Genomic DNA, 16,449 nt, shown 5'->3' on the forward strand with positions numbered 1-16,449 from the left:
TTCTCTTTGTAATTCAGTGTAAATTGATACATACTGTGTTAACTGCTCATTAACAGTAGTGATCATGGCTAAGTGCTTCATTTTTTATCAGTACTGTTAGTGTATTCATTCATGTATCTATGGAGGAGCTTTTCCATATGTTTAATGACTACTTCCTCATACATGTAAGGCTAGCTATTGTATGACTGAAACTTGTCAAAGTGGCTTTTACAACTGTTACTTGTTCTTTGGCCCAGTTATGCAATTGACTCTGTTCTTTTCAGTCTTTGATCTGAAATTTGAGGCATCCTGTTCATCTAAGGTCCCAAACAATATTTTCCTAATTTCACCCAAAAAATTTAAGACACCTTATTTACTATGTGTCTCATGTCTTGTTAACTGTCCAAATAGATCTTGTGATTTCCAGATCTTTTTGACATGCCATTCTAAGGCTTATTCTACAGCTGTACATCCTTGATTCCTTATCTCAAATTTGTTAACTTCTATTTACAATGTCATACAGATAAATGTGTGAATCTTTCTGTCTCATCAGCTTTTCACTGTAGTTCCCCCAAGTTAATAAAGCTAATGATTTTCCAAGTCACACTGCAGATTTGTACCTAGCCAGTACTATCGTAATATAAGCCCAGCAATGATGGAAAATCCTCTGTGCTAAAATCTTGAAACTGTCCAAGTGTGTACACTGCTACAACACAGCTCACCAGGTCCAACACTCCCACTAGTTTCCTCATCAGAAATTCAAGAGAAAGTTCATTTTCAGTAGAACTCCTTTTGACTATAGGCATGCACCATTAAAAATTTGTTTCTCTTTAAACAAATGACCACATTTGGGTCCTTTGTCCTTACTACAGTGTATGGGCCCAGCCACTGTGTGTCTAGCTTATGGCTTCTGCCACTTCTAATGCTTTCATCATACAGTAGAACTTGATCACCTGTTTTAAAACCTTTTGTGTTCTGGTCTCTAGCATAGTGCTTCTTTGTCTTACATTGTTTATTATAATCTCTGATGCATTGATGTATCTGTGTAATTTTCTCCTTTAATGTGAGTACATAATCATCAAAATTATAAGTAACACATGTGGGATCTCTTTGCAATATACCCCGAATATCACATGCTCTACTGAAAAATAACTCATGCGGTGTATAATTTGTGGCACTATGGGACATGGTATGTTCACAAATACTGCAAATTTAAGTCTTTTGTCCCAATTTCTTTGAGTGCTATTAATACAGTGTAACAGGAATTCTGTTATAGTTCAGTGTGATCTTTCTAATGCTCCATTCAACTGGGGGTGGTAACAGGAGGTCTGTAGCTGTCAACCTTTAACAATCTGCACACTCTCCTTAGTGTGTCACTCAAAAAATGGCTACCACTGTAACTGAGTATTACTGAATGTATCCCAAATTTTAGAATTATTATTTCTGCCAGGACATCAATCACTGTGCCTACATCCTGCTTTTCTATCAGTTTAGCCACAATGAACTTTATTAAAGCATCCTGGAATGTTAGTATATATCTGTTATTTATGTCTGTTATCATCAAGGGAGCAAGGGAGCAAAATATCAATATCATACCTATCGTATACCCCTTCTGGTGCTGGTGTTATAATCAATGGCATTACTGTGTTATTTTGCCTTATCTCACTTTTTTTAAAAAAAAAAAAAAAAAAAAAAAAAAAAAAAAAAAAAAACTAGCAAACCCATTTCATGATACATCCCTCAATATCCTTCTTCATGCCAGATCATATTCAGTATTTCCTAGTCTGATTGTAAGTTCTCATGATCCCTGGATGACCACCTATGGGTGTGACATGGAACCCTTGCAAAATTTCTGCCTTTTCTTCAGTAGTTATCTCCTGCCATCTTCCTTTACTACCAGCCCTTCCACACTTTCATTTGCCCCAGTTTCAGTATCAGCCAACTGTACTTCTCTTATCCTTAACAGTGCATCTGCTACGCAGTTTTACTGGCCTTTCTTGTGTACAATTTCATAATCATACTCCTGCAATACAGGGGGATTGAGTAACTTCTCTTTTAGCACTTGGAACTAATCTTCTTGTTTGGCACAACATTCATACTTTACAGCTTTCTTCAACAACTCATGTAGTGGTTTTGCAGCTTTACTGAAGTCACTTAGAAAATGGCTGTAGTACCCAAACAACCCAAGCAAACCTTTTAATACTTTTGTCATATTAGGCTGGGTATATTCCACCACTGCTTTTAACTTCTTTGGGTCTGGCTTTAACCCACTCTCGGTTATGACATATCCCAAATATGTGACTTCTTTCCTTAAAATTTCACATTTATCCACCTGTAACTTTAAATGATGTTGCCTTAGCCTCTTGAAAGCCTTGCCTAAGTAGGCATTGTGTTCTTCCAGAGGTGGATCAAAAATTACTGCATTTTCTAAGTAAAGAAACATTTTTTCACCCTTTAAATCCATTAGAACTGAAATCATCAATTTTTGGAATGTGGAGGGTGCAGATCAAAGTCCCATTGACACTCTTTTATACATATAATCGGCGTAGAGTTTACTAAAATTTATAATTCTGAGTCCTTTTTATCTAATAATGCCTGATAATACCCCTTAACTAAATTATTTTATGAATCATGGTTAATGGGAAGTTCGAGACATTTGTTGAAGGTACTAATATATCATCTCCAACATCTGATTAATCTCCTGTTGTAACACTTCCTTCTACACTTCTGGAATTCTGTAAGGATGAGAGAAAATTACTGGTCCCTCTGCTTTGGGAATCAATTTTATTTGATGATGACTTGTGTCTGTGTATGTCAACTTATCCCCTGTAAAATGAAAGACATCATTATAGGCAGAACACATCTCTATTACAGAACATTTTTCTCTGGCATTTGAATGATCTAACCACAAGTTTAATAAACCAACTCCTGATTTTGTATTAATCAAACTCTTGTATACCTTGCACACAGTCTGCTTCAGATCTGGGTTAAATGGCAGAACTTGTTCCACCTTAATGCAAGGCATCTCAGTAGAAACCACCTCCTCTCATGTATTTAACATGCTAATTAAACAAGAGCTTTTTTGTTCTCTCACCAGAGCCTCTGGTAGGCACACACCTTCCTATAACTTTTGTTTTCCAACAGTCTTCTCATAGGCTAGTATCTACAGTCTTTATCGTCAAAATCCTATCCTCATGAAGACCTAACTTTATTCTAGCCATCTGGCTTACCTTACATTCTGCAGTATCTGTTTCCCATTGGTGAAATGTCTGTCTACTGGTACTTTGTTTACTATGCCATTTCTCTTAAGTACAACGATTTACTGGCTCCTCTGGGCTACTTTACCACATTCACATTCTACAGTTTCAGAAGCATTACTAGGTTCATTGCCCTGTGTACTGAAGCCTTGCACTTCTGTCTCTGTACAAAATTTAATGTACCTATCCCCCATCCACAGGGTTCCCTTGGCATAATCGGTTGTTATACCATGCTTCATAAAGAAGTCTATACCAATTAAACTGGCATAGGGAATATCCAGTTCCCCTTCTACGAGATGAAACTTATGTTTCACTCTTAATGTTTGATCTCTTCCAAGACCTAAAACTGGCATCCCATATGTACATATGACTGCACTTGTAATACTTTTAGTCTTTATCCATTCTTCTGGTCTATACGTGACCTTACTTCACAGATATTTCATATTGAACAACCTATCTGTGTTTCATTATCTAGAAGTAATTTTAATGGACTTTCTGTACTCTATGGGCAATTCAGTTTTACAAATTACAGTCAACTTTAAATATCTTTCCCAACTCAGCATAAGGCAACTGTAATCTTACGCTTTTCTTTAATTTCCCTGTTTCTTATTTTTCAGTACAATCACTAGCCATATGCTCCATCCTATGACACGTGAAACACACAGTTGGCTTCACTTTCTTGCAAAGACTTCTGATCTCCGTTAATTGCAACTTTCGAATCTGACCGCCATTTGAGCCACTGTCTCTCAACACACTTTAGCCAATTCCATTTTGAAACTCTTTTCTCAAGCCTACAGTCTTACTTTAAATGCCCTGATTAGCCACAGGTTTTACACTTACGAGTAATTCAGCAGTCCTTAGACCTGTTCACTACACGCCCACATGCAAAACACTTAAGGATAACCTTCCATATTTGGCCCTGAAGACTTTTTTCACTAATCCTTTATCTCTGGTGGACACACTTTCCTCAAAACTACCTCAACAGCATCAATTAGTGTGTTGGTTTTGCCCCTTGCATGCACTACTGTCTGTATGCACTCATCATAAGTCCCCATAATGAATACTGCTTACTTAATTTTCTTATGAATGACAGATCTTCTGCCAGTTCTGGTGCTGGCATTGCAACATGGACAGGCTCATGAAATTCATGTTGAAGTGAATCTTCAATCGATTCTCCCTTTGATTACCTGCTAGAAAACTTTTTTCAAGTGCAGAAGAGTAAAGTACACTTACCCGTGAAATTTTTGAACAAGATATTTATTACTACTTCCCATGTGGAAGATAATGCATGTACAAGCAGTTTACTTCATGCAGGACCCTGAATATGGGTTTTTAAAAACTTTAACAATACTGGATGGCATGCTCCATGTACTAGTTCAAAAGGTGGGTCCACATCACTTATGAACTTCTTTAATGTGAATTTCATGTCATTGAAAGCCTGAAGAAGCAGTTTAAGGGCCTCACTAATGGTAATGTTAGTTGTGGATGATCCATTATTGGCAACTGCATTGTTAGTTGAGGCCATGACTTTCTATGTTTACTAATGAGTTGTGTAGAGGCAAGGCGAGGTGAGGCAAGTCGGGCTGAGATAGCACCGCCACTTAAAGTGCTGTGCTAAGGTGAGATGAGCAGGATGTGACTGTACAACACCCGCAGTGTCAAGTAGTCTTAAGCTATGTTGTGCTGGGCTGTTGCCCACTGCTGGCTGTTCGCTGGCCACCACCACTGCTACTGAAGCTCATGAAGACTCCGTACGCACTCTGGTGCTTGGCCATGCTGCCACCATGTGTTGTTTCCCTGACAATCCTCTCAGGACTGTGATGGCCACTCTGTCTCATTGTCACTTGACTGTTCCCATAACACCCTGTTGTTATGAAGTCCTGTAGACAGGACTGCCCTGGCAACCTCTACCCTTGTGCGATGTTGATCTCCAGACCACTGATTCTTTTTTCTGCTCCTCTTGCTCCGTCTGTTCTCAGTAAAGTGCTGTTCCTCATAAGAGACTCAGAGCAGTTAATTCAGTCTCAATGCTGGGCTGAGTATGTGCAAAGAAACTATCTATCACAGAAAAAAATATTATTAAGGGTACCTCACACTTGGCACCAGAAAATTTTTTACCTATTTTATGTCATGTGTTAACACAGGATGAAGGGAAGATGGGGTTGAAGGCCAGTCTGCAATTTCTGAGTGGTTAGGAACAACCACATTAAGTCAAACTTTCAGTGAAGGCAGATTGATTGTTAACAGTACCACCTAGCATGGTCACAAGGCACCCATGGGGGTATTGATTTTAAGACTCGATAGAATGAATGCAGCTGGAGACCCAAAGATATATTGGGATCTAATTAACACTGTTTATTTGCAGTCAGACTAACTGTTACACTCAAGGCTCATTCTAAATGTTAGAAAAGCAAAGAGTGCTACTGGCTGCACAACAGAAGTTGGTGTCTGAGTCCATGGAGTGAGAGCTAACATGAGCAACAAACACTAGGAGGATTTTAAGTACAAATTTTTTGAGCAACACTCCAAGTAAGAGAAACAGATTTACCAAGGCTGGCAACAAGTGACACAGAGTTGATGTCCCAATGATCTGACTGAGACCCCCTTCTCAAAACAAAAAATGGGTTTTTAATGGATTGTGCTGGCACACTATTTCTCCCTTTCTATAGTCAGCCCACCAATCCACTGGCACTTTAAAGGCCTTAGCCAATCTGAAGAGTGGTGTGTACATCTCCAGAGCACCTCTGGTAAAACACTTTTAGATTCCTTAACTTCTCTTACTTGGTATGTAGGGATGTATCTCGACTTTACATTAACAAACTTCAAATTTGGTAGCAACAGTGTTCACTGAAAGTTTACCATCACCACTCTTCCTCTTGTGGCCAGCAACAACAGTGTTTTACATCAGTTGGCCATGATCAGAGGCCTTTCATTAGTGGGGACTGCCGTTGCAGTACTCTAATCAGTGCAGTTGTCAGAAGCAAGTATCATGCTCACTGCATCTGCTAAGACATGCCTTTTTGTCACTATCTTTTACTGTGATGCCCTGGAGCAACATCTGGGCAGTAGGTGCAGTTATCAGTTAATTCTCTTAAGTGCTACTTTTCCCCTTGGATAGCAGCCCAGAGCATCTAAAAATCACATGGCTCTAGCATTACTGTAGACCTGTGGTAACCTAAAAGCTAACACTTTTGACTGCTGTCTTCATTGTGTCTCTGATTACCTATCTTGGAATACCCTTGCTGGCTTCCAATAGCCTTAAGCTTAACAATGTACAAGTCATTTAATCATCAGTATATGACTTGTTGCTTGTAATTAATGAATTTTCTTAGAAAAAATTCTTTTCAGCTTACCGTCTTTAATCATCACTTTGTTGGCTTAAATGAAAGCTATATTATTAGTTCATTTTACTACTAAGCCACATACAAGACATCAGTTCCATTCACTTCCATAAGTACTACATGTTCTCATTCCTTATTCCAGTTTTTAGGGATTGTGTAGATATAGTGCCTTATGATTTTCTTAATGATTCATGGATGTTCCTACAGTTTCTGTGATAATATGCACCTGCTTTGGCTGAATTCACAGTAATTGGTGCTGTATTCATTACTGAATGATGTGATGCTCAATTTGGTTTTGTTGAGAGAGAGATTTCTGTATAATTCTGTTGAGAACTAATTTAGTCGAATTTTCATGTAACCCGAAACAGACTTTGATTTCTTCCATGCCAATGACTGACATCTATTATTATTTTCTCTGCTGGTACTTAAAATTCCTCTTACATGACTTAAACAGTTCAGTTTTTTATTGTTATAACCCAAGAACACTCTACTTTATTGCTCAAACAGACGGGTACAGTACAATAAGCAATGCACAAGTGATTGGCGGAGCCTGTTGCACAAGCCTATTATATCCATTAGTTTCAACAGGGGGCACAGCCGGCAGGCTGTGCATGCAACTGCTGCTACATTAGCAAGCCAAGGGCCTCTAGTGGTTGAATAAAGCACAAACTTCACACACAAACTATTTTATATTATGAGAGACAGTAGTGATGTGGGATTGGGTGCTCATTCATTTCAGGAGGTTGAACATTAAGGGCACAGCCAATGTAGTTGCTGATGCTTTGTCTAGGCTACCTTTCGGAAGTGAATCATCTAACAACTTTGGAGAAGGTGAAAAAGTGTTGAGTCTGTGTCACCTGGCTACCAAGAGCTGTTGCAGAACGATTGATTCACGGATTCAGTTATATGGCTCCTTCCGTGTATAGCGATTTTACGACTATGACGAGTGGGGCCTGAAGATGGCATCAATGTAATGCCAAAACTGGTAGCACATAGAAGTTCATAAAATAAAATAAACTTCTGCAAATCATACAGCTGTTGGTGAATTATTGCGTCAAGAAATTAACTGTAATTGGTAGCACTGAAAAATTACAGGTGCAGACACACTGCTAAAGGACAACTGAAAAAACTTAAATAACTCACTAAGTGTTGATCAGAAACACCCATTGGGACTATTCATCCACCAGAAGCTGCCAATAATATTGCATGGATCTGTCTTGGAAAAGAAGTGACCTACATCAAGCTTATCCATAATTTCCTCAGACTGTGACAAAGAGACAAGTGAGTCACAGTCTGTGGATTTACTGTTATCACAAAATCTGCCCATAAGCATAATTTGTCTGAAGGTTTCTTTATAATAACTAAAGCAGATGCTCACTAGTTGGCTGCTGAATGGGAAATCACATCATTATAATGCTAAGATAAGACTTCCTCTCCCACTTGGTCTCTACTAATGAGAGAGATGGTTTCACTCAACAAATCCATGGTTTTGAATTTTCTCTCATGGTAGTATGAGCCTCAAAATTATTGGGTTTGCCTAGGCCATCTTTAAAAAGTCACTATATTCAGCCCAAATTTCAGCTGCCCTCTCTGTGGCCACAGGAGTTCACCGAGAGAACATTGTCTTGGATGTGCATACCAATTAGATCTAAAGTGTCAATACCAAAGATATTTTGTCTTCAAATGAGCCCAAGACTGTGAACAAAACCGTTTTATTAACAGTGTGAAATGTGACAGACAGGTTGCAAATACCCAGTACAGAAATGTCATGTCCACTGTAACGAAAAGAGTTGCCTGTGGCTTATGAAGCTTGGGCTTGTCAAACAGTTCATATTTGCTCACATTCAAAAGAGGAATGGACACACCATTGTCCAGCTGTTTATATATTTAGTGTTAGCCAATCTGCAAAGAGACAAACAACTTATTAGCCAGACTCTGGATGGAAGAAGCGTGTGACTTCTCTGTTGTTGCACTTGATTTGCACTGATCAACACTAGAATCACTATTTGGCTTTGAAAATATTGCATTTACATCCATTGACTGAGACACTGGAGTATGTACAGAATACTTTTTGAACTTGTGTTTCCATAAACAAACAGACTGAATGTGGCTGTATTTGCACACAGTGATAGCACTTATCGTGAATTAGGCACACCTGCAGCTTGTGTGTGATGAGGCACTGAAGGCACAATTTAACTCTTCTACCCTGCTGCCTAGCATAGTGGTTTTGTTTACTGTGCTGCCATGGCTGATACTTTGCATGGCATGGTGCAAAAATGATGGGTACAACTATTACTCTAAACTGCACAAATAGAAATGGAATCAAAGTCTATCACTCCACTTTCATACATCTCCTGACACTCCATTAATGCCAAAACCTGTTGTGAGCTAGGATCAGGATACTTGTGAAAGAATTTGTAATGCACAGCTGAAAATCAATCTGTTTATCATTGTATCTGTTTAGTAGAGCCATTAGTTCTTCATAAGGAGAACATCCAGGTCTTGTGCTGGAAAAAATTTAGCAGGCTAACTGGTACACTGAAACTCTGACTGTTGCAAGAGGATGTGGTTGCCTGTCCCTATCTTCAATGTGATGCACCATGAAGTGTAAGTTGAGCTGTGAATAGTACTCAAATTATTCCTCCTGTTGAGGATCACATGCATGGAATGTTGATATGGAAGCAGGCACTGCTTGCTGCCGGTAAGGGGGTGGAGGGTAGGGGAGGAGGCACCACTGTGTTTGCTTCCTCAGCTAGCAGTATGGTTATCATTTCCATTAGCTGTTGTGTCTGCTACACCTGAAACTGATCTGAGTTACTGACAGTTCTTGTGGAGGACTGGCCAAAATCAATACACACTAAAAAACACTTGAACAGAAATGTAGTGCAACCACTAAGTTATGCTGGTAGACAGAATTAATTAGAGTCACTACAAACATCAGCCTCAAAACTGCACAAAAACCACAGTTAGCTGCATGGCAATATTCTGAAATGCACATGGTGACAATGAACCAAAGTAGTGGGCAAGCACAAGTAATGTCCACAATATCACAAGAAATTCATGCAATAAATAAATACAATTGTTGAAAGATGTCTGTATGGTCATTGAGAAAATGCAATTGATCACTGGTGGGACACAGCCTCATGGCCAGTGTTTGTATAGCAGATGAGAAACATAACAGAACACTTGTAGGAAACAGAATTGTCACCAGTTGTTTGGTCATCCCACTAGTGGATGATAATGAGTTGGTGGGTTCTACGACACAGAGAAAAATAATAAGATGCACACGCAGTGTTTGATAAACTTCTTTTACTTTACTTGAGTTCTGCAGCAAGTCCAGAGCAGTATCCAACATGAGTCCATAAGATAGGCTGAGTTTGTATTCCACAATAGTAACAGGGGCTGAATGACAACACATAGAGTACACAGACCGAGCTGAACTGGCAGACAGACTAGATTAGACAGACTTGTCAGTGCACCATCCTTAAAGTACGTTCTGTGGTGGCATTGTCCATCCAGGCTGACAAGGCTGTGTCTCGGGGCCTGTCACAGATTGGTGGTGTGATCACATGGTCAATGACACCTTATAAACATGGACTGGAATAGTGTGGTACTGATAGTGTGGGATACCACATCTTGTATTACTGCAGTTGTGGACTTCAGCTTGATGTTTGGGGATTCCAGTTCTTGAGTGTGCACAGTTTGAAATATGCAACAGTTTCTTTTAGTGTGTGCCATGGAGTAGGACAGTGTATAGACAAATATTCTCTGCAAATACGTCAGTTCCAGTTCAGTGATTGTGCTTTGATGTCAATAGCACTTGAATTGTACCATACCACCCTTTAAAATGTGCACACCTGATATCATGCACACGCTTTGTTGACCACTGAACTGACAATTTGTGTCCATTGGACACATAAAAGGTGTCTTAGTTCATCCACACATAAATTAGATCACACAGTTCACAGTTTAGTCAGTATTAAGTAATGTCTTCCTGCTGTGGTCACAGTACAGAGCACATACTGATCTAAATGTTTTATTCATGCCCATATACATGAAAACTGACACACCAGCCATGCCACAATTCAACAGTGTTCCTGCATCACTTCCCTACAACTTGATATTTCGATTTTGATGGTTAAAAACAGGCTCTCTTACACCAAAAATACACACAGATACATCAATAGTCATGTTCTTGTATTATCTGAATGTATTTACATTAATTGCTAGACATAATAAACACAACCAAATAATAAGAGGAAAAAGTATTTTATAGGTTCTATAGAGCTGTACTTTAACAACCTTTCCATGGACCAATACCCTGTTAAAAATTTTATTACATGGTCCTTCCCCATGTCATATGTATATGTAGTCTATAAACTTTATCGCTGCCCTCTACTTCAGAGTGGCTCTCAATAAATGTCATCTTTTGGTATTTTTGGTCCCCACCCTCCTCAGAGGACTTCCATTTTGTGGTTACTATGGTGGACTGATTCTCTAGGTGGCCTGAGGTGGTTCCTGTTTCTGCCATCTCAGCTGTTTCAGTAGTGCATGCTATTGTTTACTCTTTGTTTTTCCATTTCAGAATTCCCAGCTGATAACATCAGATAGAGGTAGGCAGTTTGATTGCCAGCTGTTCGTGGAACTCTTGCATTCTTGCAGATGTAAGCATCACAGAACTACAAGCTACCACCATGCCAGTAACGGGATGGTGGAGCATATGCACTACACTCTATTTTGTCAGGCAGAGTCCTGAACTGCTGCACTCCCATTAGTGCTACTGGGCTTAACGACTGTTGTCAAGGATTACTTGGGATTTTTCTCCACCCAGCTTGTGTATGATGGGGCTTTGAGGGTAACTAATGAATTTTTTCCCCTACTCCTCCTTCACATTTAGCAATTGAAGTATATTCCAAATTTTTGCAACATTTCCAAACTCACATGCATAGCCTTCAGCATATACATCCTATCTGACACAGCCAATTTTCTACCACAAGGACCTCTTTACTTGTAAATTCATTTGGGTCACAGACAATACGGTCAGGTCACCACTTTCCCCCAGTATGTGTGTCCTTTTCAAGTAATTGATAGAAAAGAAAAAAGCTTTAAGCATTGATAGGAATGGAAAGCAGGACACGATATTGATTGACTGCCTTAAACTAGTATACATTGAAAAAGAACAGCCTGCCCTTGAGCACGAGTTTTTGGTGGCCCTTAGCCATAGGAAGCATTTCAACATTCCTTCCCATTCACAGGCTACCCCACAAGTAGTGCAGACATACTCCAGTAGGCCAGTGAAGTGTACATTTCTGTGGATTCCTGGTAAGCCTGGTTTTTCACCCCAAAATTAATGGACAAATCCATTTATGAACAAACAGTTTCTGTGTTTGCCTGCAGGCTGCAGGATACATATTACTTAAGTGTCTATGTTGTTTGTTTCAGTATGTGTTTTCTTGTGTCAACAGTCCTTTGATCACTATGCTTTTATGTGCTATTCCCTTGCTCTCATAATATGTTTATTTTTTCTTGTGTTTTTGATTGTTTTGCATTTGTAGTAATTGCCATTGTCAAAATCGGAGCTGCAAGTGGATCAGGGGACTGTTGGCAGTCATCTTCCTCTTGTGGAACAACACTAACCTCTGAGCCAGAATCCACAAGAAAATGAATCCCTGACATACTGTCAGTAATGAATAACCTTGAAGACCTGTCTACTGCTAATACTGTAGCATTTGGGTAACATTTGGTGTATGAGGTAGGCACTGTGAGTAATCTGAATGAGCGCACATGTCTAGTGATGCGTGTTGACAGCATCTGGGTAGTTGTCAGGATGGGTGCACTGTCTTGCAGCTTTCCCAAAATGCCTGTGGTACCAACACCAAGAATTACGGTGTGCAGTGGGGTCATGAGTGTTGCTACTGTTGCTATCCTTCCTTTCAAGCTGTACATTCAGTGTGGCCAATTCATTGAGCAGTATGTTCATAGATGGTTCTGGAGCTGTGGCATTGGCTGCACAATAACCTTACTCATCTCAGCACAAAAATTATGAACTGAACAAGCAATTGCCACAGCATCAGCTTTGCACATGAGTTCATCTAGAGAGAGGTCAGACAAAGATGAAAGGACAGCCCATACATTTTGAGGCAACCTGCAGAGCTAGAGCTGTTTTAATGATTGTTCAGACAACAGTTCATTTTCCACCAACAAGTGGAATGAATGGAGAACTTGAGAGGGGGAATCACTAACACAAATTTCATTATCTACAATACTCTGCAACCGTGCCTCTGCCAATTAAAGGAAACACTGCAGCACAGTTTCTCTTAACAACACATACGATTTATGGGTCAAAATATTGTAGAGTTGTTCAGTAACACTAAAGTCCAGTTGAGAAATAATCAAAGTAAATCTGCCAGTATCCAACACAATGCCATGCAGCCTGAAAATGGCTTCCACTTGCATAGGCCGAAGTTGTGCTTGTGTGGGGCAGAAGGACGAAATTTTAATGTTTGAATATCTGTTACTGTTGGTGCTATTGTCAATGTATGCAGGAGCAGCAGATGCCTGTACAACACCAGAAGTGTACAGCATAACTGGATCTTTCATATTCACTTTGGCAGGATTAATTTGTAAATAGAGTGTAGCATGGTGGAGAAAATGAGAAAAATCCATTCAGTATAGGGTCACCACTTTGGGGAACAATATTCATTGATCCTCTAACACACACTTTCTGATGTGAGCACCTTTACTAGTCACAGTCTACCCACATATTCAGACCACAACTTCAAAAACTTTTTTGTGAACAAACAATAGACAAAGAACCAGAGAGATTACAATCAACCAAACTGATACATAAGTTCACAATCCATCTTTGATTTATGTGTGAATCCTCCACAAGGTCACTTTCATTCTGGAAACATCACTGCAGGAGTTGAGGTGTGAAGTCTCTGAGTTATTAACCAAACATGTTGAGAAAGTACTAAACTGCTCCTAACTGAAACACAATTTTAATTATTGGAAAATTCTCTTATCAAAAACAAAAATTTTGGGGACTGTAACTGGAGTGTTTGTATTTAAACACTTTGTAGAATTCTCTATGCATGTTTTCATTTTTTGAAAATCACTTTCAGTTTGACAGATTTGATCTTCATCACAAATGTGCATAACATTTCCTATAACTTTTTTTGTCTGTCATTGAACTACACAGATTTTAAAAACTAATTTTCCTCTTTGTTTGAAAACTATTGTTGCCATATCTGCTTCCGTTCTGTCAGGGCTTTCTCACACTCTTGGTTCAACTATCTATGATTCTTAGTTCCCCTTGTCAAAGCTGCTTGCTCAACAGTCATGATCATCTGGTCCTCCAATATTTGTGCATTGATATCTCATTGTTTTATATACTGTTCTTTGCTTGCTAATATAACTAGCATTGTTTTAACATTTAGCCAGTTTTAAAGGATGAGCTTCATCATGGTAAATGTTAGATAGTGTGAGACATAGCAAGCAGTGTACTCCCCATTTGTTGTGTTTCTCTCCCCAAATACTTAGCACTCTTTTGACAAATTTATTATATTTCTAAAATAGCTACATCTGTAATGTAAAGTAGACACAAGGAAACTTGATCTTTGTAGTACGGCCAGGATCTGTGAGTATTTATGAGGGGCATTCAGTAAGTAATGCAACCCCTTTTTCTGAAACCAGGTTGGTTTTATTCAGGATTCCAATGTGCAATATTATTCCCCACTCTTTTGGTTACAAGAACCTATTTTTCAACATATCCTCCATTCAGTGTGATGGCCTTATGCCACATTACTGGTAGGTCCTTTATGTCCACATGATACAACTCTACTGGTCGACATCACAGCCAAAGTCTTGCTGCATCACCCCACCATGCACCTACTGTTTCCTGAAGAGTGCATCATTCATTGGGACAAACACATGAAAGTTGGAAGGTGTGAATCTGGGCTGTGGGGTAGATGAGAGAGAACAATAAAGTGAGGTTTTGTAACCTCCACTTGAGTGTGCAGAATTGTGTGAGGCCTTGTCATGGAGAAGGAAAAATTCATTTGCATTTTTGTGGTGACAAACACACTGAAACGGTATCATCAGTTTTGTCAGGGTAGTACAGATTTGTACTGCTGGACAGCACATGGGAAATTGGGTGGGTTTGTGTGACATTGTTTTGATGACGACAGACATCTCTCTCAACAACGCACCATGCTTTTTTTTGTTCACTGTCAGGTCCCTGCAGACATTCTGCAAGTGCCTATGGACTTCTATGAAGCTCTGGTAATTCAGCCAAAAGAAACTTAATTACAGCTCTCTGACTGGAACACACCTCCATTACAGATGCCATTTTGCCAGCTGCATATAGTGCCACCACCTACTGGAATGTCATGACACTGTAAGGGCTGATGTGGGAATATTCCACAATGTCTCACAACAAATTCCATATTTTTCAACCAAATTGGCCAAAAAAATGATGTTCTGCATTTACTTAATGAACAACCCTAATATTACTCAGATCAGTCAACTGATTATTCTGAATCCATTGGTATAATTAGTTTGGCTAGAGAGCATGTTAATTAGTTTGGCTAGAGAGCCCTATTAGAAAGTATCATTAAATGACGATATTAATTTTTAATAAATAATATATACTGCAATATTCATATGTAGCAGCACACATTAGTTAAGAAAAATCCTACAATACAGTCACAGCCCTCTACGGTAACCATATAAAATGATAAATTTAAGAAAATATGCACACTGTATGACTCTGCAGATTTGGGGCGAGGTAAAAGATATATTTCATTGTAAGGATCTATACTACTGAATAACACAGTAATCCAACTATCAAGTAATATTTTATTTTTCCTGAAATTAATTATCTTCCATGTTGATTGACTTTGAAGTTCTGAAAGGCTGCCACTTTTCATTCCTAATTCTCTTGTAACCGTATGGTCTGTGGCACCTTGTCACAGTCCACGCAGCTCCCCCTGTCGGAGGTTCGAGTCCTCCCTCGGGCATGGGTGTGTGTGTTGTTCTTAGTGTAAGTTAGCTTAAGTTAGATTAAGTAGTGCGTAAGTTTAGGGACCAATGACCTCAGCAGTTTGGTCCCATTAGACCTTACGACAAATTTCCAAATTTCCCTGATGGTGTAGGAAAATTTTACACAGAGGCAGATATGTGTCAGGAGATCTTACACTTCTGATATTAAATGCAGCTTCATGCCCAATGCCAACAATCTTTGCTCACACCTGGCCACACAACTTCATCTGATATCAGCTTTGCAGATGCCCTAATACCTGGATGTGATAAATTGTGGAATGCATAGAAAACAGCTCATTGCCAGCCTGATGGGATGAAAGGATGGGTCCTGTTGCTTGAAGGGTCACACAAGATGCAGAGTGCAAATCCCTGTAGTGGCACCTGCTCAAGATGCAGTCCAGTGGAAGCAGGGCTTAATCAGCAATTCAGGAGGAGTTATTGCTCCTCAACATAGTAATATTTTGGTATTGTTTTTTGTGCCCACCATTATGAACATTTAACAAATGTGGCTAACTACAGCTCTCCCAAAAAAAAAAGGGGGGGGGGGGTCTGATGTGGCAGATGCACACATAAATCAAAGATTGACTGTCAACTTAGGTAGCATGCTGGATGCATTGGTATGGACAACTGAAATGTCTTTGGTTCTTTGTCTAATGTTTGTTCACCAAAAAGTTTGTGAAGTTGTGCTCTGAACACGTGGGTAAACTGTGAATAATAAAAGTGCTCACATCAGAAAGTGTGGGTTAGAGGATCACTGAATAGCGTTCCTCAGAACATGATAAGAAGGAAATCTTTTAAATCATTCAAGACATTAATCACAATAAATCAGG

At 39.3% G+C, this 16,449-nt stretch overlaps 1 protein-coding gene across 1 annotated transcript in view; it reads right to left on the bottom strand.

The window, feature by feature from the left end:
- Positions 1-4,909: 4,909 nt before the first annotated feature.
- The window catches only part of LOC126471321 (pickpocket protein 28-like), a 145,545-nt gene continuing 134,005 nt past the window's right edge, over positions 4,910-16,449 (bottom strand). Inside the window, exon 6 of the mRNA XM_050099444.1 lies at positions 4,910-5,084. Within this exon, the coding sequence (XP_049955401.1) occupies positions 4,910-5,084 (175 nt within the window). The remainder of the gene's footprint in view (positions 5,085-16,449) is intronic.

This window comes from Schistocerca serialis, chromosome 3 (assembly GCF_023864345.2).
Source record: "Schistocerca serialis cubense isolate TAMUIC-IGC-003099 chromosome 3, iqSchSeri2.2, whole genome shotgun sequence".
Lineage (NCBI taxonomy): Eukaryota > Metazoa > Arthropoda > Insecta > Orthoptera > Acrididae > Schistocerca > Schistocerca serialis.